The 24,898-nt window shown below is 40.1% G+C and overlaps 2 protein-coding genes across 5 annotated transcripts in view; one reads left to right on the forward strand and one right to left on the reverse strand.

The window, feature by feature from the left end:
- The window catches only part of DNAJC24 (DnaJ heat shock protein family (Hsp40) member C24), a 33,600-nt gene extending 15,637 nt beyond the window's left edge, over positions 1–17,963 (forward strand). For all 4 annotated transcript variants that reach the window (XM_063160552.1, XM_063160550.1, XM_063160551.1 and 1 more), the window contains exons 3-5: positions 8,826–8,964; positions 15,701–15,769; positions 16,561–17,963. In XM_063160552.1, the coding sequence (XP_063016622.1) occupies positions 8,826–8,964; positions 15,701–15,769; positions 16,561–16,685 (333 nt within the window). In that variant the 3' untranslated portion in view covers positions 16,686–17,963. The remainder of the gene's footprint in view (positions 1–8,825; positions 8,965–15,700; positions 15,770–16,560) is intronic.
- IMMP1L (inner mitochondrial membrane peptidase subunit 1) overlaps positions 17,515–24,898 on the reverse strand; it is a 32,097-nt gene continuing 24,713 nt past the window's right edge. Inside the window, exons 5-6 of the mRNA XM_063160548.1 lie at positions 22,114–22,224; positions 17,515–17,678 (exon numbers count right to left, since the gene is read on the reverse strand). Of these exons, the coding sequence (XP_063016618.1) occupies positions 17,610–17,678; positions 22,114–22,224 (180 nt within the window). The 3' untranslated portion in view covers positions 17,515–17,609. The remainder of the gene's footprint in view (positions 17,679–22,113; positions 22,225–24,898) is intronic.

Genomic DNA, 24,898 nt, shown 5'->3' on the forward strand with positions numbered 1-24,898 from the left:
TTTGTTCCCTGCTTGTCACAGGTGGCTAAAACATGCTTTTCTTAAATTTTATTAGCCAAAAGTTCAAATTCCAATTTAATAAAGGAACTAACTGATCATTAGGCCTGTGTTCTGATTTAAAACACATCCCAGAATGGATTGTGCAAGGAAAACAGTTGGGTCCTAGAGCACAGCAGCCAGCCTGCCCTCAACCAGAGCAAATGCTCATTTGGAGGCTTGGGTGCTCACCTAGGGCTGACACTGGCATGGAAAAGATATAATATATATAAAAATATATATTTTTTAAAATATATATTAAATTTTATACATAATATAGATAATTATATAATATATTATATAATATATTATATATAATTGTATATATTATATATACAAATTTAATATATTATATTATATATAATAAAAATTTAATATATAATTATATAATATATAATATATAATATATTATATATAAATATATAAATATACATATTATATATATTTATATATAATCTATATAATATATAATTATATATAAAATATATATCATATATATCATATCTACATTTTATATATAATTTATATACAATATATAAATTATATATATAATGATATAATTATATGTATAAAATAAAATATAATATAAAATCTGTTATATATTATATATTATATATTGTTTATTTTATATTGTTTATTATATATTTTTTATCATATATTATATATTGTAGATGGTATATATTGTATATTATGTATTATATGTATAATATATATTAATTATCACATATATATAATAATGTGCATCGATTTTATATATATTACATACATATAATATATGTAATATATATTATCTATTATATATATTAAATATATATAATATATAATACCAGATCTGGGGTTAATTCTGGTACAGGCTGCTGGGGTTTTGTGGCTGAAAGTGTTCAAGGTGATGATGGAGGTAAAATTAGCCAAAGTGTTGACTTGGAATGTAATTACAGAGCTCTCAGAGTGTTGTAATTGCATTATATGGTTCCTTCTCTGTGCTGTGTCCAGCAGGGAGACTGCTCAGCTTTACATGTTGGTGCTTTATCAGCTGATCTGGAATTTGCAAAACATGTTGCATAATTTGAAAATAGTGCTGCAAGCCCTGTAATGGCAGTTCAGAGCTGGGAATGTGCAGTTTTGGCAGGATTTGGGGTGTGGAGGGGAGCCCACTCTCCTACACCGTGCTAAACTTAGCTGATAGTGTTTCAGATGCAGAAGTTTAATATCTTGGATAGCTTTAAACATTAATTTATTGAGCCCTGAGGCCAATAGAAGCAGAATTACTTGTTCTTGAGGGCTGGGGGTCTGGATCAGCCACATTTAAACTGTCTGAGGACAGAGAATTCAGGGTGGACACCCTGATAAAAACCCCCCAAAGTCAGGCTGAACTTTGCAGTGGAGGCAGGGTTTCCCAGCAGCTCTCACACTGATCTCTCCTGCTCACAGTCTGCAGCAAGAGTCCCTCTGATGAGCATTTCTGGATCAAAGCAACAAAACTCTATCTCCAAATGTAATTTTAGAAAGAGGAGGAATGCTGCACTAGGCTTAATTGTCCAAATTTGATGCCAGAGCTATGGGAAGATGAAGACTGAACAGAGTCTTTTTGTTGAGAGAGAGAAAACAAATGAGTACAAAGGAAATGTCAGCCTACCATAATATTTTGATTTTTGAAATAATTTTAAATAATTGTTGATTTCTTAGATATTTATAGATGTGGCTTACATATTGTGGCCAGATTGAGAGATTTTGTTTCAGGAACTGTAATTGCTTTCTTACTAAAATGTGTCCTCACAGTCTGTAAATAACCAGAGAAATGGATGCAATTATATGACCCAATCCAGCCCTTGTTTAGCAGTTAATTTCTCCAGATTTCTATGAGCATTTGTTCAGGCCTACACAGATTTGGTTGTTGGTTTAAATCTAGCCAAGGCTGGTGGTGTCTTAATTGCTACCACAGAGCAACCATTTGGCCTGTGTGAGATGGATGTTGTCAAGGTACCTTCTGCAAGGCAGACATTCATCCACTGGGAATGTATCAAGAAAGTTTTCATTAATTGGTCCCTTTGTTGGCATTTGTGGCAGAGCAGCCAAAAAACTGAGTATGAACAGACACTGTGTCAGGGGGTGAGATTTATTGGCAAGTCTCAGTAAAAAGTGGTATTTACTACATAGATTGTAAGCAGGGGCAAAGGAGTTTCCTCCTAAGAACAGGCTGGCATTAAATTTACTGAGGTGGTTTGTTGTTGTTTTTTTTTTTTTTTTTTAAGGCAGGGAAATGTAACAAGAATCCAGCCTCAGTCAGAAGTTAAATAGGAAATAGCCAGTTAATATTTTCCTGCTTAATGCTGGCTGTCTTGCATCTTCTTTGTAATGTGATGTGAAGTGTTATGATGGGCTCTGTGACGTGCAGACAGATTCACATCGACCTATGGATGTGTCAGATGAGAACACTTGACAGGTTTTGTCCTGACTTCATTTGCTTAACCTGTGGATAATGACAATTACAGCTGATAATGTGTACATGTAGAATAAAGCAGGACAAATGTTTTTAAACAGCTCCCAATTTCCAATAGCTCCCAATTTTGGGATTTTTATGTTCACGTTAATTTCTGCATTTTGATCTTGTCTCTTTGATAAAAGGATGAACTTCATTGTACTGCAAGGGACACGGTGGTACTGATTTGTTCATTTTGTCTAAGTGCAGCATGATTGTTTAATTTTGTACAGAGCAAGGCTGTTTGCATGAGGCTTGCTTAAGCCCATTTTAATTTTTTTTATGCCATAATGTGCTATAAATAAAATAACAGTTTGGACTTAATACTCTGAGGGGCAGAAGTTCTGATTCTGAAATTTGAAAGTATTGCCTGTTGGATATTGAGCTTTGATAAAAGAACAAATAGATTGAACCCCCTAATACTGATAATGGGATTCAAAACTGCTTGTTGTTAATCTGTGCAGTTCCCATGAGGACTCAAAGTTTCATCCTCTTGGATTCCCAGCCATGTGGCTGAGAAATAATGGCTTGGGTTTCTCTCTTCATCCAGCTGCTTCCAATGTTTTCCCCATCCCTATTTTCTGTTCTGAGCAGCAGTGTCCAGCTCCGTGTGCCAGGACAGGGCTGTCAGTGCTGTGTCCTGCTCTCAAGCTGTGTTTATCCAGGGCCACCTCCACCTCTGCCATTTCAGTCCACCAGTTTTGTATGGCTGGCATCTCTTCTCTTTGCAGTTTTAATTCAGTTCTTTCATTCATCAAAAATGTGCCTGCACCACATAGGAAGAGTGTTCTCTTTGTTGAGTTTGGATTGAATTTCTCTTCCCTGACCATTGCTGAGTGTCTTTCATCACTGCTTATTTTTTGATATAAATACACATCTTTTTTACACATTCCAGGAGGTGTTGTAGTGTAGGTTGTGAAAATTGTTTTTTTTTAAAGGTAATTCATAGTTGGATGGAAATGATAACTTCTCATTGTGTTGCATGGATAAAATAATGTCTAGCTATAAAAATAATCTATGCCTAACATGGAGAAAGGGTTAAGGATGCTAAGCTACTGAGTTAATTTGAGATGTTAATATTCTATCATTTGCTCTTGCTTAAAGGTCAGGTTTAGTCACTAGATGTAGTTCTTTCAAAGGTAGAAATACTTGGTGCATCTAAGTAATCTTCTGGTAAAATCCTCCTATTGATTTACTCAGGGCACATCTCCAGCTTCAAATATATCCCTTGTTCAAATATAGGCACACATCCCCTATGGAAATAAAGCAGGAATTCCAAACCTGTCTAAACTTGTCAGTTCAATTTAGCAAGGTGATTCCATGAGACTGTAGATGATTTCAGAGTTTAAAATCTTTAATAAATCAGGTTGTTTAGAAATTTACTCTAAGTGTTGGTTTTCCTCACTACTTAATGGTTACTTTATGACTCACAATAGTAAGTCCAGAATAATTTAAGTTGAATTTTTGAGCTCTGGTGGTTTCAGCATTGTTCTATGCCTGTCATTACTTTTGAATTTTAGAGCCTTAAAAATGGTTTCCACTATGGGGAAAAAAAAACCTAAATGGTGTATAGTAAAAATTTTAAAATCTGAAAATATTTCTCCAAAATAATCCTCTCAGAAGAGAAGGTCAAGAATTTAATGCAGCTGCATTTGATTCATCCTTTTTATATTACTTTTCTATTTTCTGCTGAAGATTCCTGCAAAAGCTTGACAACTTTGCAGAAAATATTGGAAAGTAGGAAAGACAAAGCTGTAGAAGGTAGAGAGTACTCCTTAGTTTGATCTTGGAAAAAAAAATTAGAACTGATTTCTCTTCAGTTTCCTCAGACAGAAAAAGCAACTCTACATTTTAAGTGGCTTACTTAAAAGTTATGTCATTTCAGCAGGGAGGAGTTTTTTATAGTTATCTGTGAAAATACACTGTAGCAGATTTATTATTTTTTACTTACAAAAGGTGATTTAAAATTTGGAAGCAGTAGTGACTTTCCTAAAATGAAGGCTCCTGGTTTGATGTACAGAATTAGGGATGTGGTGCATCTTTTGTTTTTGGAGTGAATACCCTTTATACACAAGGCAAAATAGCCACAGTAGTGTATTAATTAATTACTAAATGAGAAGGGATAGCACTTTTTAAACCTTTTCTAAATAACCAGCTTTTTAAATCTGGTGTGTGGAAAAGCAGCTGAGTAAAAATTTGACCACATGAAGTGGTCACATTAAGTTGTGTATTCCAAGTTTAGGAGGAGATTACAAATCATTACAAATCCAGTGTAAAACTCAGGCCTGTAAAGCTCCCACTGAGCTGGATTCAGCTGATCCTCACTGGGGCTGTCAATGTGTGTCTTTCATCAGTGCTTATTATTTAATATAATTATGCTTGTTTTACACATTCCAGAAGGTTTTGTAGTGTAGGTTGTGAAAACTGGTGGGTTTTTTTAAAAAGGTAATTCATAGCTGGATGGAAATCATATTTCTCACTGTATTCCACAGATAAAAACGTCTCCCATGCAAAACCATGACAATTAATAGGGAAGAGGAGATCACCAAAATCCATCATATCACACAAGAATCTGGTAACTAGGAGCGAGGGAAGGTCCCAAAAAAGAGCATGATTTATGTCTGAAGGGAAAAGTTTTTTACAGAAAGGGTGATAAAGTTCTGGAATGTTCTGCCTGGGAGGTGGTGCAGTCCCCATCCCTGGGTGTGTTTAGCAAAGCCTGGATGTGGCACTGGGTGCCAGGGTTTAGTTGAGGTGTTGGGGCTGGATTGGACTCCATGATCTTGAAGGTCTCTTCCAACCCCGTGAATTTGAATTCTGTGAAGTATTGACACCACATTGCTCCCTCTGAACTGGAGTACTTTTGTAAAGTCTCCTCTGTGTCTGAGTGGCTGAACAGAGTCTAAAACAACTGGAGAGAGGACATTTTGTGTGCTCTCTTGGAGAGGGAAGAGCAGGGCAGTTGAATCAAGAGTGGATTTTTGCTGCAGACAAATTCCTGGATTTTGATTAGCAAGCTAGAGAGTGGAAAAATAAGTCAGTAAGAGCATAACAGTAAGTACATAAATCCAGATGAAATGGGGTCACTGGAATAGAAGAAAAGAATAAGAGGAGTATTAGAATAAAAGAGCTGATGTTTGAGGATTTTTCTTAGTGTAGATGTAGTTTGCTAAAGGCATTAGGTGAGAAAGGCCAAGAGAGGAAGGAGCAAATAGGCTCAGAAGGCATGGAAACCAAAATGGAGAGAAATAGATAGAAATAGATAGATGTAGATGCGTATTTTAATGAGTAGGTGCCCTACAATGGAGTTGATGAAATTGTAGTCTTTCTAAAATAAAAATTGCACATGCTGCAGAAACTAAATTTCCCAAATCTGTAGGAAAGGAGTTAAGGGCTATGTGTTAAATCTGAAGAATAATTAATTTTCTGCATCAATTATTATCTTTCCACAGTACTTTTGTGGTGTGGGGCTTCCTGTATAGTTCAGAATCATTTCTCAGTCAGACAAGGTTTTGGTGCAGCAAAGGGAAAGTGTGGCCAGTTTGGTGGGAGTGTTTTCTCAACATGGTTGGCAGGAGAGAAGCCAGGATGCTTGAGTCTGCTTTGGGCAGTCATTCAATAATTTTTGTGTGTATTTCTAAGAAACTGATTTGAGAAGGTGTAGACTTTGTGGCCAACCCAAATACCTAGAAGTTATCTATATAGAATACAATGACTTCATGCAGTTTTTTGCGTGATCAAGATTTTTTGGTTTTGTTTGCACCTCAGAATTTTGTCATCTTCAGTTGAAGAGATAGAAAAGGGAGGAATCTTCATGGATCACAAGTGTTCTTCAGCTGTATTTTTAGCAACTTATAAGGTAGTCTTCAGGCTTGAGTGCAGAGGGGACTTCAAGTGGAACAAAACCAGGATTTAGTATACATGTGAGGTTGGAGGGACATCCACCTGTGTGTGTGCAAAAGCACCTGAGAAACAACCTGAGGTGGAAGCATTTTGCCCAGCCATCCCTGCTGTTGTTGTACAGGGGATTTATGTACTGATAACTGATCATTACTGATCACTGATTTATGTACTGATAACTCATCAGCACTGATAACACTCATCAGTGAGCAAACAGACTCCCAGAGAAGTGCTCCTTTACATTTGGGATTTTGTCAGCTACACGTGTTACTAGCATGCTTTCCTTTCCAAAATGAATTATAAACTCAGATTCATTTAATCAGAAATGTGCTTAATCACTTATAGAGCAGGTATTGTACATCTTAAAATCTGCTTCACATTCCAGTGCCCCAGCTGATGTTGGTATAAAGGGCACTTAAAGCTCCAGAATAAGGGAAAACTTGGTCTATGACACAGTTATCAGCTGGTAGGCCTGAATATGTTGGAACTTATATTATATTATATTATATTATATTATATTATATTATATTATATTATATTATATTATATTATATTATATTATATTATATTATATTATATTATATTATATTTATTACATTTATTATATTTATTATATATTATATATATTTTTATATTATATATTATATTGATTATATTGATTATACTGGAACTTTCTCAACTTAAATGCTGTTCCCTGTTGCTCCATCAGATATACTGAGCAATTTAGAGTAGCAGAAAAAGAGATTACTGGAGATGAATTAAAGCTACAGGAAGATGGAGTTTTGAGGGTTCCTTTTCAGCAGGCATTGGAACCACTCAAGTCAGAATGCTCTGCTCTGCACAAATGAGAAAGAAAACGTGTTACCATTTTAATTATTATTGCCTGTTTAACGTGGGATTTCTTGAATAACCATGTCCTTGAATAATCATTTCTTAACAAAAATGACACAATTTTGTAGCCAGTGATCCATGATTTTAAGTATTTGGAAGGGCCATTGATTCACTGAACTGGAAGAAATGAAAGATGTTCAGGCATATTTTCAAAAGTAGAATTACATGTAGTATAAATTATATTTGATCACGTATATTTTATTTACCATTTAAATCATAAAAAAAGCTGGGCACGTGTAATGCAGCATTCAATTGATATGTGATAGCTTTAACTAAACATTGGTTCTTATGTTTAAATCTGTGTTTATGTTTAAATATTTTTAATTTTTTTTTTATTTTAAATCTGTGTTTGTGTTTAAATATGTTTAGCTCTGTGGAGTGTTACAAGAGCTGCCAGCACCTCCTCTTGTCCCTGTGTCATGGTCCCCTATTTCTGTTTGTGCTAGTCACTCTCTGGGTAAATTGTCCATAAGGCCAGTGATTGGTGCTTATGTTTAAATATTTTTAATTTTTTTTTAATTATAAATCTGTTTGTGTTTAAATAGGTTTAGTTTTGTGGAGTGTCATGAGAGTTGCCAGCGCCTCCTCGTGTCCCTGTGTCGTGGTCTCCTGTGTGCACCTGTTTCTGTTTTCTAGGTTAATTGTCCATAAGGCCAGTGATTGGTGCTTATGTTTAAATCTGTCTTTATGTTTAAATACTTTAATTTTTTTTTAATTTTAAACCTGTGTTTATGTGGTGTTTAAATACATTTAGCTCTGCACAGTGTCACAAGAGCTGCCAGCACCTCCTCTTGTCCCTGTGTCGTGGTCTCCTGTGTGCACCTATTTCTGTTTCTCTAGGTAAATTGTCCATAAGGCCAGTGATTGGTGCTTATGTTTAAATCTGTCTTTATGTTTAAATATTTTTTAATTTTTTTTTTATTATACATCTGTGTTTACGTTTGTGTTTAAATACGTCTAGCTCTGCAGCGTGTCATGAGAGCTGCCAGCACCTCCTCTTGTCCCTGTGTCGTGGTCTCCTGTGTGCACCTATTTCTGTTTCTCTAGGTAAATTGTCCATAAGGGCAGTGGTTGATGCTTATGTTTAAATATTTTTTTTTAAATTATAAATCTATGTTTGTGTTTAAATACGTCTAGCTCTGCACAGTGTCACAAGAGCTGCCAGCACCTCCTCTTGTCCCTGTGTCGTGGTCTCCTGTGTGCACCTATTTCTGTTTCTCTAGGTAAATTGTCCATAAGGGCAGTGATTCCATCAGCAAATTATCCAGAAAATGCCATCAGTGCTCACGGTGACACTCGTGCCACTGGTGGCTCTGCTGCCCTTCCAGTGGGATAATCAAACTGGCAGTTCCTCTTGTGCCCAGCGCCGCCACCTCCCTTCCTTTGGCTCCTCAGCTTAGCCCTTCTCCTTTCCTGTGTCCTCCTAGCTGAGTATGAGGTGCATGAAGGATGGCTCCTCTCCCAGCCTGCTCAGCCCCAGCCCCCCAAAGCTGTTTGTCCTGTTGTTTTTGGTTGGCAGCACCACCCCGACAAGCAGGCGGCGGGCGCGGCGGAGGCGGCGGCAGAGGAGCGCGGGCAGCGGTTCCTGGAGATCCACCAGGCCTGGAAAGTTCTGAGCAACGAGGAGACAAAGCAGGAGTATGACCTGCAGCAGCGTGGTAGGTTCCTGCCAAGGAGGGCTGGAGTGGCAGCAGCTCTTTCTCTAAGCCAGGGGCTGGGAGTGGTGGTGAGCTGGTGTTTGAAAATGCCGTTCAGTGCTGAACGGAATGCTGCTTTCACTCCTGTCCTACTTTCAGGCGTGGATCCATTATTTATAGCTTGAGCTACACATACATCAGCTGCTGAAAACACAGAATGATTTCCAACAAAACGTTAGGGGGCATTCTTCCTGATAGTTTGAATTATTATGGAATTTATACTGATTGCAGACCTTAGCCCTTTTTATTTTAGAAAGGTAGCTTCATTAATTATTCTTAATTTTAAGTTTTATGCTCCGTTTTGTTGTAGTGTTTTAGATGTAAGTATTAATCCATCCACACCTAGTGTTCTTTGTGTGTGAATTTATAACCAGAGCCATTAGGACACGTTGTGGGTGTTAGGTATCGTTCATAATTCATCCACAGTCTAAAGTAGCCTTTCTAAAGCAGGTTTGTAAATAATATTTCAATATAACATATTAACCAGGCAGCTCTAGCACGCAGTCCTTTTTATAGCTCTCAGAAAATAGCTTCTTAAAACAGTGACAGGCTGTTGTGAGAAAGAAAGGGGGGAAATGTAGGTCAGGTCTGTCACACATGGGCTACCATTACATGAAGTGATAGGCTGTCTTTCTGCTCTGGCCTCGGGATAGGAGTCCCTCAGCCTTCCATTAGAACCTTCAATAAATGTATATCCACCCTCCATGTTAATGGGGGGAGTCAATAATAGTGGCTTGCCCGTGGGGAAAACTCTCGGTGGCACTCTGCAGTGACACACTGGGGCCAGCATTGACGTGGAGCCACCACCACTGCGGAATGTGCTGATAAAAGGCCACTGTCTGTGCAGCTTGTTATTGAATTCCTGCTTTGTGCCCTGGCACACCATCAGCCCCTGGCCCTCGTGCTGATTTTTAACTCCCCACACAGCTCAGAGACACAAAGGCACCGTGGCATCACTGCAGGGTACAGAGGGTGCTGGAGGTACACAGGGGGAATTCTGCACTTAAAGGGCTGCAGTGGGTTTGGTTGGTTAATCTGAGATTTCTCTGGTAATGTGCTAATGAGTGGGGTGGGTTTAGTGTTGGATAATCACTAGTATATTCACTAAGTCATTTCCTTGAAATAGGATTAGGAGAAACATAAGGTAGGTTTAAAACTTTACAAGGGTATAAAGAAAAATTTATTAACAGTAACCAAAAGAAAAACTAATTAGAATCAGAACAAAACTTCTAGGACACTTCTCGTGGCTCACCACTTCTGTGAATGCCTCCCATACAAAACCACCACAATAACCTTGTATTTCAGACTTCAGACAGGGGGAGGGGTGAAAACAGAGTTGTGGAATAAGTATTTTATGGAAAAAAATTGGATCTTGTTCTATTTGCAATGTAAACAGAATTAAGATCAGACTTAAATAATTTTCTCATCTCAAAGTTATTTTTTAAATGCCTGAAGGTGATGTCAGAACAGGAATTTCTGCTGCCCAGCACTCTCATGCTGTTGTACTCTACCATTGTAATATTGGTTGTGCCTTCTCTTTTCACAAATTGTATGGGCAAAGGAAAAAGGAGCTACTAGAGATAATGTTGGGAATCTTTCAGTATCTGGTGAGTTTTACCTAAAGCTTAAATTCAGACCACGGAGTTCCATTTTGCCTGGGTCAGGTTCGTCCACTGGAGTAGAAAGCTACATCAGGATCTTGTTTTCCCTTGGGATTTAAGGACATACAAATATGTCCTTAAAATTACAAATTACAGTCAAAACTGATTTATAGATTAAGGACATACAAATATGTCCTTAATCTATAAATCAGTTTTGACTGTAATTTGAAGATTATCTATATTTTCTGTGATTCTTTTGCATCCAGATGAGTTCTTTGAAAAGCCATCTGAAGATTGTGTAGGAAAGACTTGGTAAATGAGGGACTCAGGCTGTACCTCTGTTGAGGCAGGTGTTGGGTGATGGGACATTCTGTTTTAGCACAGAGGGTGCCATTCCCAGGGCCACACCTGACAGACATGTGCAGCGCTGCTGCATTCTTTCCAGCATGTTCCCTGGCAGCAAAATGATGGGGAGGTAAATTCTCCTTCTTTGAATGCCTGTCAAGCTCCTTCTGCAGCCACAATTCCAGACAAAGTCATGGACACTGCCATAAAGGCTGACAGAAACAAAGGGATTGAGGCAGCAGCTAAGGGGAATAGTGATGAGAGAGAGAATACAGCAAGTGAAGGTGCAGAGGGAGGCCAGGGAGCAGGATCTGAAGGGTGGCTCTGTGTGTGTGTTTGTTTGTTTGTTTGTTTGTACCTTCTGGTCTTACACTAACTCAATCTGAACTACTTGGCTCAGAAGTTCAGTAGCCAGAGAAGTTCCAAGGAGATGAAATTCTGTGGGGCTCTAAGGTATAAATTTTTTTTGGTTTGAATTGTTGAGAATAACAAGTGAAATGTGCTTTTATAGCTTAATACTGCTTTTCTCTGAAGGCTTCTCAGTAATCTCCTAATTTTTTGGTGCCTTCGGGCCATAGAATTAAAGGGGAAGGGACAAACCACAAATTGTTCAGGGGTTAGACTCAAATACTTACCCAACTTTTTCTGATCTGGAAATCCTATGAGAACTGCCTTTTTGTATGTTTTCTGAAATTTTTTCCAATTCATTGTTTTGCCATATAAGAATACCTTTTTATGATGGTGAATCTTTTGCTTACAGTCCCTATGAAAAATTTGGGGGCTGGAAAAAAAAAAAAAACCTGCATAAGAATTTACCTATGAAGAATGGCCTTGGGTTTTTTTGTCAATAGATTTTCTTCTTAGATTTTTCCATTCTTTGTTTGATATCCCACTTAAAAAAGACAAATATGCAGTTAAAATCAGGCTTGACTCTGATAATTACCAAAAGTTTTTTGTGTGGATAAAACCTATTTCACATTTTTCACATTAGAAATCCCCCGAACCCCGTAAGTTCATGCTTTTGTGACACAGCTGGAAAAAGGAAAACTTCTCAACAGAGCCAGAGAATCACAGAGGCTGGAAGAACCTTCCCAGGCCACCCTGTGCAGATCAATCTCCCACCTCAAGCCAGTCCTCACAGCTGCTCAGCCTGGCTTTACTGTCTCCAAGGGTGGAGATTCTCGAGCTGCTCTGGGCAAAAAACAGCACAAAAAGTTGTACTTAGTGTAAAGCAGCTCATTTTGTAACACCTGGTGATTAAAGCAGCCTTTGCTGACAATAGCAGGGATCTGCAGAGTGCCAGGTTATGCTCTGTGTGTGACAGAAGTGGATGTTCCTTCTCCAGCCACGGATTTGTGGATGCAGCCCCTCAGCTGGAGCACAAGCCTTTGAACTCTCTGGAGTTAAATCTCATCTGCAACAAATGCAGCAGGATTGTTTTGGTATTTCTGCATTTCTTTGTTATGAAAATTCTCAACGTGACTTTGTTAAAATTTGAAATTAAAGTAGGTGTGATTGTTTTAAATTGAGACAGCAGCTAAGAAAAGACTCAGGAAAGTGAGAAGAGTCTGAAAAGACTCAAATTTAAGTAATTGTTTTAAAACTGAAAAGCCTGTTTAAAAAAATTAACTTGTGAAAGCATCCAGTGAGTATGTGGTGATTTTTATGCAGAGTAGATACTGTGAACAGTATTTGACTGACAGTACATATCTTAAAGTTTAATTGTGTTTGGTTTGAAAAAAAAAATCAATCCTACGTATGTATGCCTGATAAAGAGCTAGAAAAATCTTTCAAGTATTATGACTATTTTTACTATAACCATAAACTGTTAAAAGGGTTGAATTTCCGTTTACTGCTTGCAACCCTTTTCCCTAAAACTCAGCCTTAAATAGCCCAAGAAATATTTATTGTATCTCCAAGTGAAACTTAAATACCTTTCCTCTTTTACAATTTCTGAATGACCCAGCAAGGGCTCTAGTAAAGCTTTACTGAACCAAGCTGCTAATAGTTATTTAATGTTGTTCTGGAGCCTGAAAGAATCTCAGTAGATTTTTCCTTTTAATCTCTTTGAATTGCAGGCTCATAAACCTCTCTGATGAGCCTGCCAGTGTTTTCTTAGATCCTGCAGTTGAGACAATGGAGCTGCAGAATCCTTTCACCTCTTGTTGTCAGACAAATCCAATAGATGGCAAAGCCAGGCAGGCTGTGGTGCTGGGAATTAAAATTTGTTTCCCAAGTTCTGCTGCTCACATTTCCCCCGGATGTTCAGGGTGGGTTTCAGAAGTGACAGCTCTGAAGAAAACTCAGTACACAGAATTTTACAGCCTGAGCAGACATCACAGGACTCAGCACTCAGTGGGACATTCCCACTCTCTTTGGGGCTGGGAGGGAAAATGGGACACCAGTTTGCTTCAGACAAGCAAGGAGCCATGGTTGTAATAACGGTGATACAGATGAAATAAGGAAGGGCACAAAAATCTGAGAGCCATTGGGTTGGATGTTCTGCTTCCAAACTCAGACTGGGCTGTGCTTCTGCTTCTGCTGTCTCAAGGTGTATTAGGCTGGGTAATGGCTTTAGTAGGAGAGCTAGAAAATAAAAAAAAACTTTGTTCATCTCTGGTAAATGTTCCTCCTGCTTGAACCAGCCATGGCAAATAAATGCAGTGTGCAAAGCTGCCTGACAAGAGCTGGTACTGGATCATGTGGGAAGTCAAGAGTACTAATAGCAAATTTTGGTTTTTTTGAGATAACCAGATTTCAGACTTCATAGAATCACAGTCATAGAATATGCTGAGTTGGATGGGACTTAGGGGGATCAGTGAAGGCTTTGCACACCCCAGGAATCACACCCTGTGCCTGAGAGCATTGTCCAAGCCCTTCCAGAGCTCTGCCAGGCTGGTGCTGTGAGCACTGCCCTGGGGAGCTGTGCCCAGTGCCCAAACACCCTCTGAGGGAAGAACCTGTTCCTGATATCCAATCTGAACCTGCCCTGCTTCCAGGCCATTCCCTGAGTGCTGTCCCTGTCCCACAGAGCAGAGATCAATGCCTGAACCTGCCCTGCTTCCAGGCCATTCTCTGGGTGCTGTCCCTGTCCCACAGAGATCAGTGCCTGCCCCTGCCCTGACTGAGCTCCAGCCATCCCTGGGTGCTGTCCCTGTCCCACAGAGTAGAGATCAGTGCCTGCCCCTGCCCTGGCCCTGGTGAGGATGCTGAAGGCCACCATGAGCTCTGGCCTCAGTGTCCTCCAGGCTGAGCAGACCCAGGGCCCTCAGCAGCTCCTCACACTCTGCCCCCTCAGGGCCCTTCCCCGTCCTCGAGGCCTCCTTGGGATGTTCTCTAATGGCCTCATCTCTTGTTTATCTTGTGGCACCCAAAACTGCCCCAGCACTCGAGGTGAGGCCACCCCAGCTCAGAGCAGAGCAGAGCAGGACAATCCCTCCCTTGCCCTGCTGGAGATGCTGTGCCTGATCCTTCAGATCTGAGCATCAGATGGAGAATAACAATGAATAACAATCTCTGTTCAGCCTGGGAACTGTGAGGATTATTTTTGCCCATTGATTTTTTTTATTTTCAAAATTACAATTGCAGGGATGAATTAGAAAAGCTTTGTTGAAATTCTGCTCCCCGGGCTTTGTATTATACCATGTTTGGAATAGAAGAGAGAGCAGACTTTTCCTCAGCTGCTTCTTCATTACTTTAATGGTTGGACTCAAAGATGTTTTCCAGCATAAATGATGCTGTGGTTCTATGATTCACAGTTACTTTATTTGAAGTATGGTAAGCTCATTAATTTGCATTACATCTTCAGGTGGCCCATCTGCCCTTTTTGTACTTTCTAGCAGTGAGGCATGTCCCAGACCTCCACCACCAATCCTATAAAATTTTTGAGAGTAATCCTGCTTCATTAATCCCAAATAGGAAGCTCTGGAAGTTTGATAACTCAGTTTTTTGTTACCTGTAGGTGTTGTACACTTTTCATTTCATGCTGGACTCACTGGGGGATCAAATGGCAACAGATCTCTCAGGTACAGGCAGAACTTGACTTTCTTTCTGTGCTCAGAGACTCTTTCTCATAAAAGAGCACTTGGACTGCTCTTCCCCTACAAGTGTTTTTTACAGGAGTTATTTCTTCTGCAGGATTTATTTCCTTGCAGGAATCTCAGTGGTGTTCTCATACCCAACAAGCCCTTGGTGCTTATTGGAAGGTTTATATTTGGCTTCTCCTTCTTCCTTCTCCAGGAATGGCATTGCCTGAGAGACACTGAGACATCTCCTTTTGTAGAGATATTTAAAATCTGCCCATCCTGGTCAGCTTGTTCCAGCTGCCCTGGGGGTGCAGGAGGTTTTGATGGGTGATCTTGAGAGGTCCCACAAATCTGTGCAAAGTGCAGGTTCACCTTCACCATTTCAGCTCGTGGAGTTGGAGTTACAGCCAGCTTTTGAAAGGCACCTACATCAAAAGTAGTTTGTAGCAGAAGTTTGATGTAGTAGAAGTTTGCCCCTAATTTTACACAAGTGCTGGTTTCAGGGTCTTAATTCAGTAATTTGTTGTCACCATTTATTTCTCCTGGCTACAAGAGAACATGTTCCAGCTTATGCAGATCTATGGAAACCTAAAATTTTAGAGAACTCCAGTTTGAACTGACACAGTGGTCTAGGCAGGACTCTGGTAGGGACCAGACTGACTGCTAGGTTTATAAACCCATTAATTTCTCAGAAAAGACTGAGCATCTGTCATGTTTGCTTTACAGAAGATAACCTGACAAAAGAATGGCCACTTCATGAACAGATTTATCTTGAGGACATGTCCTGGAATGAAGGTATGAGAGCCTTATTGCTGGTTCCCAATGCTTTTCTTTGTCCCTCTTAATGTTTTCTCTTTTTTTCTGCATCTTGCATCATTGTTGCCTTACTTTAAGTGCTGTTTTTGCTGTATTTCCTGGGACAAGCTTTCTGTTACATTTGTTTCCCATTTCATCTGCATTTCTCCCCACCCTCACTTGCAGTACCACTTTTCCCCCAGCTCTCCTCTGGTATCATTGAGAGTACGTAGATTTTTCCCATATCTCTTGTGCATCTTCTTGCCCTTCCTGTGATGGTAGAATGCCTCTGTTTCTTTTTTCACCTGCCACTGTTCCTTCCCTCCTGTCTATTGCTCTGGCTTTTCTTGTTTAATTACTTTTGGAATAAATGGCTGATATTTATTTTTATTTTTAAACTTTTTTTTTTAAGTTGTGAGGGGAAAAATCCTACTTTCCTTTTTTTTTGTTTTGGTTCCTGGGTTAGCAGCCTGTTTTGGAAGCATCCTTGATCTGTATGATTTTTCTTTTAGTATCATCAGATTGTGCACCTTGTAATTACTGGAGTTTTTGGGTTTGGTTGTTTGGTTTTTTTAAGAGACTCCATTGGCCCTGGTTGTTCAGTGTAAGAATACCTCAATCACTGAAACACTTTGAGATTATTCTTTGAGCTACAAATGGTAGCACAGATACCGATACTTACAACTCAGCAGTGGGAGGTTGTTACTAAGAGCAGCTTTGTGAAGAAAATTCCAAATAAATTCTTGATTCTTCTCCAGCACTAAAGGTGTTTTTGTTTTCTTTTTTGGCAGATGAACAACTCTACACTCTGTCCTGTCGATGTGGTGGGAATTACAGTGTCTCCAAGAGTGAAACCAAAGATGTATCTTTGGTTTGTTGTGACACATGTTCACTTGTTATCGAGATCCTGCAATGATTGTTTCAGTGAAGCACACTGAGTGTTACAAACTGTTCCAAAGACTGGACAAACACCTGATGGAATCTACTAAAGAAATGTATGTTAAAGAAAAGGGGGGCACTACAAGAATGAGTTCATTCAGGGTTAAAAATGACAAGTTCCCCTTTGCTCACACAGCTGGGATTCTCCTACTGCAGCTGAAGAGCTCATTACTCAACACCTCCAACCCAGAACAGGAGTTTGTACAACTGGAATGCATCTCCTGATCTAAAGGTCTCTTTCCCAGCAAACAACAGAGCAGCTTCTTCCAATTTCAGTCTGAAGCAGCTCTTGGGCCCTTCTTCTTAGGTTAAATCCTTGCACAGCTCAGATGACACAATTCAATCAGGAGGCACAGATGTGAGAATGCTTTGAAGATAATGAAGAGCAAAGTTCAACAGTGGGAAACAGGAACATTTTCCATTTGTAAGCTAAATATTTAAGTTCATGAAATCCTCTCAAGGGCTGGGGCCCAGGAGGAGGAGGCAGAGGCTGGCAGCTGGAAGCAGTGGCTGTGCCTGCCCCATGACAGTGGCATCACCTGGAGCAGGAGCAGGAGCTGGGCTGAGGCTCTCCGTGTCAGAACAAATGGAGTCATCATTCCTGAGAGGACAGCTAAGGAGGAAGCTGAGCTCTGACCCCACTGGGCAGCCAGAGGAAACCCCACCAGCAGGTCTGGAACCCCACTGGTGCTGTGTTCAGTGCCAGCCCTGGCACCACCTGCTGATGGCAGGCACATCATTTTGGTTGATGACACAAGTGTATCATTCCCATTCTGAAGTTAGGTGTAATCTCAGAAAGAGATATCTTTGTCAAGTAATATTTGTGTTTATTCTAAGCAAAAATAGTTCCATTCAATTTAGTAGAAAATACTATGAAAACAGTCAATAGTACATAAGTCTTTTAATCATCAAGAAATCTGTGGCCGTTGGGGCTTGCACGTAGAAATCCAAAGTCATTCAGAGGCCATATCTGTAAAATAAAGAACAGTTACAAGAGATTTAATCACAATCCAAAATTCAGTGTTTTCATTTGTTATTGGAATTGTTTCATAAGCATCATCATTTTTTCTCTCTTTGGTAAAGAACTTTGCTCACTGATGTGCTTCTCTTACTAGGAGTAATTAATCCTGTGTGTTACAGGGAATTGTTCCAGAGTGTGAATTTTACAATTTATACAGGAGACATGCTTTGCTATGGAGAGCCTCATGAATTCCATTGCTTTTTTCAGCCTTGGAAATAAATATGTTCCTAAAGAGCATCTTCCCAATTCAGTGTTTTCTAGCTTGTAAAGCTCTTCATGACTTTAAAGACCAGGTATGTGTTTTTTGGTCCATCTAAGAGGAAAAAAGTACCACACACATGGACATCCTTGTGATGAGGTGTATTTTTATTTTATTTGTATTTTCAACTGGAAAATACCAAAAAGAAAAAAAGATCTGTTGGCTACAGGTAAACTTTAACAAACTTAAACAGGAATGAAGGGGTGGAGTGCCTGCCACCACCAGGCTCTGGATGAAGCTCCTCTGAGAAGGGACAGTTATTTCCAAAAGAGCACAACTCATCACCAAGTACAGGTGTCAGAGAGTGAAGCTGGCCAATAAATAAATCTTCTCTCCAGAAATTACCTGTGGAGCTGTTCATGTACTGAATGCTCCCAGGAGTACTTTGCTCTGCACAGTCATTAATTACATGTAGGATGGTCTTGGATGCAAAAAAAAAAGCAACAGGAAAGCAAGGACATTCATTTACTCATTGTCCTTTGCCTCCCTTGAATGTCTGTGTCTCTTTCAAAGATGGCACAAGGGGCTCAGCAGGAAGAAGGGAGAGATGAGGATGAACAATCAATGCCCTCTGTGGCTCTAAGCCCATGAAAATTGCACAGCCCTTGCCCAAGATGAAGCAGCCTAGACAGTGAAAGGTGGGCTGCTACTTTGTTCCCAAAGCATCTGTCAGTATTTTAGTTATCTCACTTATTTTTCCTTAGAATTTGATCTTAAGAACAGCAACCTAAGAGCAATCCTGACTTCATGGAGCAGCCAGAGCTCAGAAGAAGGAGCCTTTGCTGCTCCCTGTGTGGAGTGAAAGAGCAATTGTCTCGTTTAAAAGAGGGAGCGCAGGCAGCGGCTCAGTTATTTCTGCCCCTGTGATGTGTCCCCAGCAGCAAAGGCTGTGCCAGGAGAGGCTGAGGCAGCTCAGGACAGGCCTGGCAGCAGCAGCAGCAGCAGCTCTCTCCTGGCTGGGGCTGTGCCCTCTGCAGGCTCCTATGCCACACCAGGAAGGCAGAAGGACAATCACGCTCAGGACTTCAAGTGCTGTGCATCAGGAAAAGGCCCTTGTGCAAGATCTCAGACAATTCCTGTGGCTCTGGCATGTGCAGTCAGGGAGGAGCAGGAGGAACAGCTGTGACACAGAAGCACAGAGGTGATGCCTTGTCTCTGTGCTGATCAGTGAGCTATTTTAAGTTCCTCACAAAAATACAAATACAAGCCAGCAACAGAAGGGTATTTGTGATCTTGGTTAGCAGCAAAGCTGTAGAATTCAAAGCTGTCCAGAGGGCCTGTGCTGGCTGCAGGCTGGGTGTCAAGTCTTTGTTTGGCCCTGAAGGCGAGCGGAAGTAAAAAGAAAGAAAAATATCCCATATAACAAATGTGAGCTGATCTCAGTAAAGGCCTGGAGAAGGTAGTTTTTCAGTCTGTTCGCTCCAGCACAAATCTCATTTCAGGCAACTCAAATCACACCTACTGCAACTTGACTTTCTTTCAGTGAAAGTAATCAAATTAGCTTTAAATGTTGCTTTGACAGTGTAGTTTGAAATTTGTCACAGTAATCGTAGTGGTAGAGTTAGAATGAAAATGATGTTTTATCTAGTCTGCATATGCAGGGAGAACCTGAGAAACAATACTGGTGCTTGGAAAGAGATGGCAAGCTCTCCTCTGTGAAACAAAGACATGCCACTCTGCCTTTAAAGTTCTGACAGAAGTTGACTGTGACTTGCTCATTCAGACTGGCTCTTCCAATTAGCAGCTCTTTGCCCTCTCTGCTTTGGCCTACATAGATAGATTTGATCTGATGGACGGGGCATAAATGGGGCTAACTAGCTCTTTTGAAGATACACCACAGGTCTAGCTGTGACATGGAGCCTAAATCCAGGGAATGCACAGGATATCCTACCTAGGACAGCATGAAACATGAGTTCTAAGTGGGATTCCCAGTACTTTTCCTGAATTTGCAGCTGCTTTGATTTCAGCAGCCCCTTTGTGGCATGACCTTGTGTTTGGAGTGGCAGGACAAGAATCAAGTGTTGGTATTTCTGTAAGGGTTAAAAACTGCTGCACCAACCCTTGGTCTAAACTTCAGATAAACATTCATGTTTTGCCAAGAATAGGCTGGCTAAACAAATGCAGCCAGCTAGGTTGGCTAAGCTCACTCTCTTCTGTGGAAATCCCTGACTTCCAAATTATATCTGGGGTTTTTTGTGTCCATTCCTAAAAAAGTAACTTAGCACGGAAAGGCACTGTTACATCTGCTCCACTGTAAGACAAAGACACAAAAACTTCCATTCTGAAGGCAGTAAAAATTGTTGGATGGAGGAGAAGCCAAAGCTGCAGCAGGCTGCACTAAAAGCACTCAGAGGTTTCCTGGCCAGTGGCCAGCCAGCCCTGTGCAGGCTGTACCTGCTGCCCTGACTGCAGTGTGCAGCAGCAGCACACAGGAGCAACAGCACTCTGTGCTCATGTGAGGTATCAGGAAGAACCCAATCAGAAACACTCATTTGAAGAACAAATTCATTTTTGCTTTTGTTAGGCACCATCTACTTAAATCTCACAAAAACTTGAATAATCATTACTCTATGCCACTGTCATTAAACAACTGCCTGTGAAATCTGGTTAAATTATTTTGATTAAGTATCAAGTGATTGCATAATTATTTTTTTAACAGAAAATGTTCAGGACTCCTAAAGTAGTGCTTCAATAGGAATTATCTGTGAGTTCCACTCAATGTACAGAGTTTACTTAGGGTTCAGTCCTGTTTCATTAAGGTCTTTCAAACACCTTCCTTGTCAGGGCACAAGCTGGACACAAAATCTATTGCTGTGGAGAGATCCTGTGACTGATTCTGGCTGTCCATACACACAGCTTCTTGATATATCCAGTATTTGCTAACATTAAAGCAGTGAACAGCAGCAGCTTTTCTGTACCTGTGCACCAGCTTGGAGAAATGTTTTTTTCAGTTGCATTATTACTGCCACATTCTCATTAGAGGTGTGTCAGCAGATGAGCATCCTTTGTCTCTTATCAGTCAATAATTCAAGCTAAAACTTGGGCCATAAAAATAGCCCTGTTGGGAACCAGCCTTTTCCCCTCTGGTGTCCAGGGCAGGGCAGACAGCAGGAGAAGGGGCAGAGCTCTGAGTAAACACCAGGGAAGAACTCAGAGCAAATGGGAGCCAGGAGGAACAGAAGTCACCCCAAATTTGCCAGTAGGGCTGAGGGGGCCCTGTTGTCTGAGGTTTAGAAAGCAATTACTGATTGTGCTCAATAGCTCCAAGGGGTTGTTTTGAAAAGTCCCAAATTGTGTTCATAAATACAGTAAATTAAGGATATAAGGCTTTGCTAATTGGAAAGATCTAATCTTTCCTGTGTAATACAGGTGTGCTAAATTATGGGTTTGTGGATGTGTTGAAGTATATGGAGAAAATCTTTTTTATTGTTCTGAATGCACAACTTTAAATCCAGCTTTCTAAAAGCAGGTGCATAACTGTGTAATACACACTCCCCTATTTCTTAGATTAAACTTTTTATGGAGAGGAAATTGTGTTATGTTTCTTCTTTTTGGTAAAAGAGTAATCTAGTAACACAGATAATATCAAAAAATAATTCAGTGTGAAATAAAGTTGTAGAATTGCTGAAGCAAAAGGAGAAAAAACTGTGATGGTTTATACAGTACAATATTAATTTAAAGCATTTTTTTAGTTTAAAAAGCAGCAAGGCCAAGCTACATGTGGAAGTCTGGAAAGAGAATCTTTTCCTCCATTTTGTTTTTTGGACCACAGAGCTACAACAGTGAAAAATCATTTTGCAGAGAGAATCAAAGTAAGGATGAAATGTACATCTGTGCAGTAGGGCGTAGGTGTGTACATTTGTGGTTTTATCATGTTTGGATTTGCTTGCAAAACAATTCATTCCATTTTCATAGCAGTGAAAACTGCTCAGTGCTGCTCCAAAGTCCTCCCTCCAAAAACCCCATCACTGCTGATTTATCCTATTACAGCAGGTGGTGGAGTGTTCATGCTTTCCTTTCCATTTGCTGTGGCCAGGCAGCTGGGGAGGCAAGTTTCAGTACCTAACAGCCACTCATTAAAAATGTATTAATGCAACTGTTTTTAGATAGTAGAAATTCACATACCTTAAGACAAATGCGTCCTCTTATCAGCCCATAAGGAACAGGTCCGTAGCACCTGGAATCTGTAGAATTCCTGAGATTATCACCTTCTAACCAGACATGTCCTTTAGGCACCTATAAGCAAGATTGAAATATAAAAAGAAACTCGAACAGAATGGTGTTAAGCACAGTTTGCCTTACAGTGTTTTTCCTGATTTCTGTGCTCTGTATTTCATGTAATGAACTAAATTTTATTGAGTCTATGAGACTCACTGCCAGATTTAGAGGGATGAGAAGGAGTGCTCCAAAGTATCTGTTCTATCATGTGCTCAAAAACCAATGGTTTGCAACAAAAAACCCAAAATGAAGATGCAAGAGGTTAGACCAATGTGACAGGGTCATTAATTTAATAGACTTCAAAAGAGGTCATTAGGATGTTGACTGAAAATCTGCCCTCCTGTCGCAGTAACAGCATGAACAGGGCAGCCACACACTCATCAACATCCTGGGGCCAGCACCAAGGCTAGACCTGTTAGTAGATTCATGATGAACTAACTGGTAATTGATTGTGACATCAATTACGAATAATCTCATCATTTTATCGGAGTAGGCTTGTCAAAGTTCTAATTAAGATCACAGTTCATTCTATGTGCAGGCAGAATCCACAACACATTATATTGCAATAATGATGATCACAAAACAGCAAATCCCTTTTTATAATTTGAAAATTAATGATGGTGACCTTATACTATATGACAAAGACCTTTCATTGCCCATATATATTATGCATTAACTATATTACATACCACAGATTCATGGCATTCACTGGCTGACTCAATGACAAAATGAGAAATAGCAACATAGCTGTAATAGTTACCTAAATGACAGTATGAAGCTTTCATATGTGAAAAAGTTGCTCCTGCAAGTCTTAAACTAAGATATCTACTTGGGACATACGATACTATTTTGTAATGTTTTCTTAAAATTGTTTCAGATACAAATAACCTCTTTCAGGTTACCAAATAAAATACTAAATAGTTATGTTTCTTATTGGGTCTTGTTTCTAAAATTTTAAACCAGGCTGAAAATTTAAATGAAGCAACATATTCTCAATCTAGTGACTATTTAATATGGACTTTAAACATTTATTTTTCCAAAACCAAGTATCTACTTGAAACATTACTACGACCACAATTCAGAGGAAAAACATATGGAAACAAACTAAATAAACAAACAAACAATTTCAAGTGAAACTCAAAGTACAAGTAGCATGAATGTTTTAGAATTGAGCCATGCACTGTAAACACAATAGCCTACATAAGAGAGAGTTCATGGGTAACAGATTAAACAATGTGAAAGACTCCAGACTAAAGGCAGGTTGTAAACCAGTAAGAACAAATGCAGATGTCCCACTGGACAAACTGCAGGTGATACCTGCAGGTATCTGGCCAGGTAACACTCCCTGGGCACCTGGGCTTGCTCTTGTTTGGCCATGCTGCCACGTGCCTGTCACCGGAGCAGCATCCCAGGCTGGCACGCTGCTGCCACAGCCCCTCTGCTGAGCCGTGGCAAATGTGCCAGCTGTGGACTGACACAACAGGTCACTTGGGCAGAGGAAACACACTGCAGAGAGCATCTGTGAGCCTGGCCATCCCTCCCAAGCAGCCCTGTTTCTGTGGCACCAGGAAAGGTGCTGGAGGTCTCTCAGAGGACACAAAGCCTGCCCTCAGCATTTCAGAAGGTGCCCAGCAATGTCTAAGCCCTTCTGAAAGCACCATCTCCTGCCCCAGGTATAAAGGAATGCCACCTCCTTTGGTTTTAACTGTTCCACTACTTGAGCCAAGCTTGTTCTCCCAGTCCTTCCAGACAGGAATTCCCTGTTCAGCTTATCTGCCACCTTTGTTGCTTGCTAGGCTGATCAGATTCCTGGCACATGCACCAAAGGGTTTCCTCTGGGAAGGCCAGCTGGTTCCAGCTACACGACTTTGGCCCTCCTCCTACCCAAGCAGCTTTGCAAACAAAAAAAACCAACCAGAAGTCAATTTATACATTTTCAAAAGCTTCTATCTGGAGTCAAACAACCAGTGTAGAACATGCATTTTGTATTTTTGATAGGTCTGTGTTTGAGCATGTGCTGTCACTGCTGTTTTCCTCAAAGGTTCCATGTTTAGGATGTCCAGCAGGGTAGCTCAGTTCAGTGGATTCACTCAAAGCACTCCCTGTGTCCACATTCACACATGAGATTGTTTCCCATGTACAAATAACAGTACAAGGCAGCACCTGACCTTCCTGGTGCAAACTGCCCTGTCCAACACATCCTGGAATAACAAGTCAGCCACCAAACTGCTGCCACTGTGACAACAAACACACAAGCAGGACAAGCAGGAATTACTAAGATATAGAAAGCAAAGCCATGCTAACATTTCATGTTGCTGCAAAACCAACACTTCTTGCAGTGTGCTCCTGTTTCCCTGCCAGCTCCCCCTGTGCTGTTCTGGATCCTGTGCTTTCTCACTTCTCCCAGTTCACAGGCAGAATGTGATGCTCATCTTTTACTGTGTAAAATAAAGAACCACTCGTGACTCAAGTATATCCAAAAGCTTTCTAGAACACTTCCCATATTTCCACCAAGCTCTAAAATTACAAAAAAAGAAAATAAATTGCTTTTGCCTGTAATGGTATAAAACTACTTCCAGTTCTAGGAATAATTGTTTGTCTAGTCAATATGTTCACATTTTTCATTCCAGGTAGAACATTTACAGTGAAGTGTCTTCCTACATCCTGAACTTCACCACTTAAGGTAATTTTT

The sequence above is a fragment of the Melospiza melodia genome, chromosome 6 (assembly GCF_035770615.1).
Source record: "Melospiza melodia melodia isolate bMelMel2 chromosome 6, bMelMel2.pri, whole genome shotgun sequence".
NCBI lineage: Eukaryota > Metazoa > Chordata > Aves > Passeriformes > Passerellidae > Melospiza > Melospiza melodia.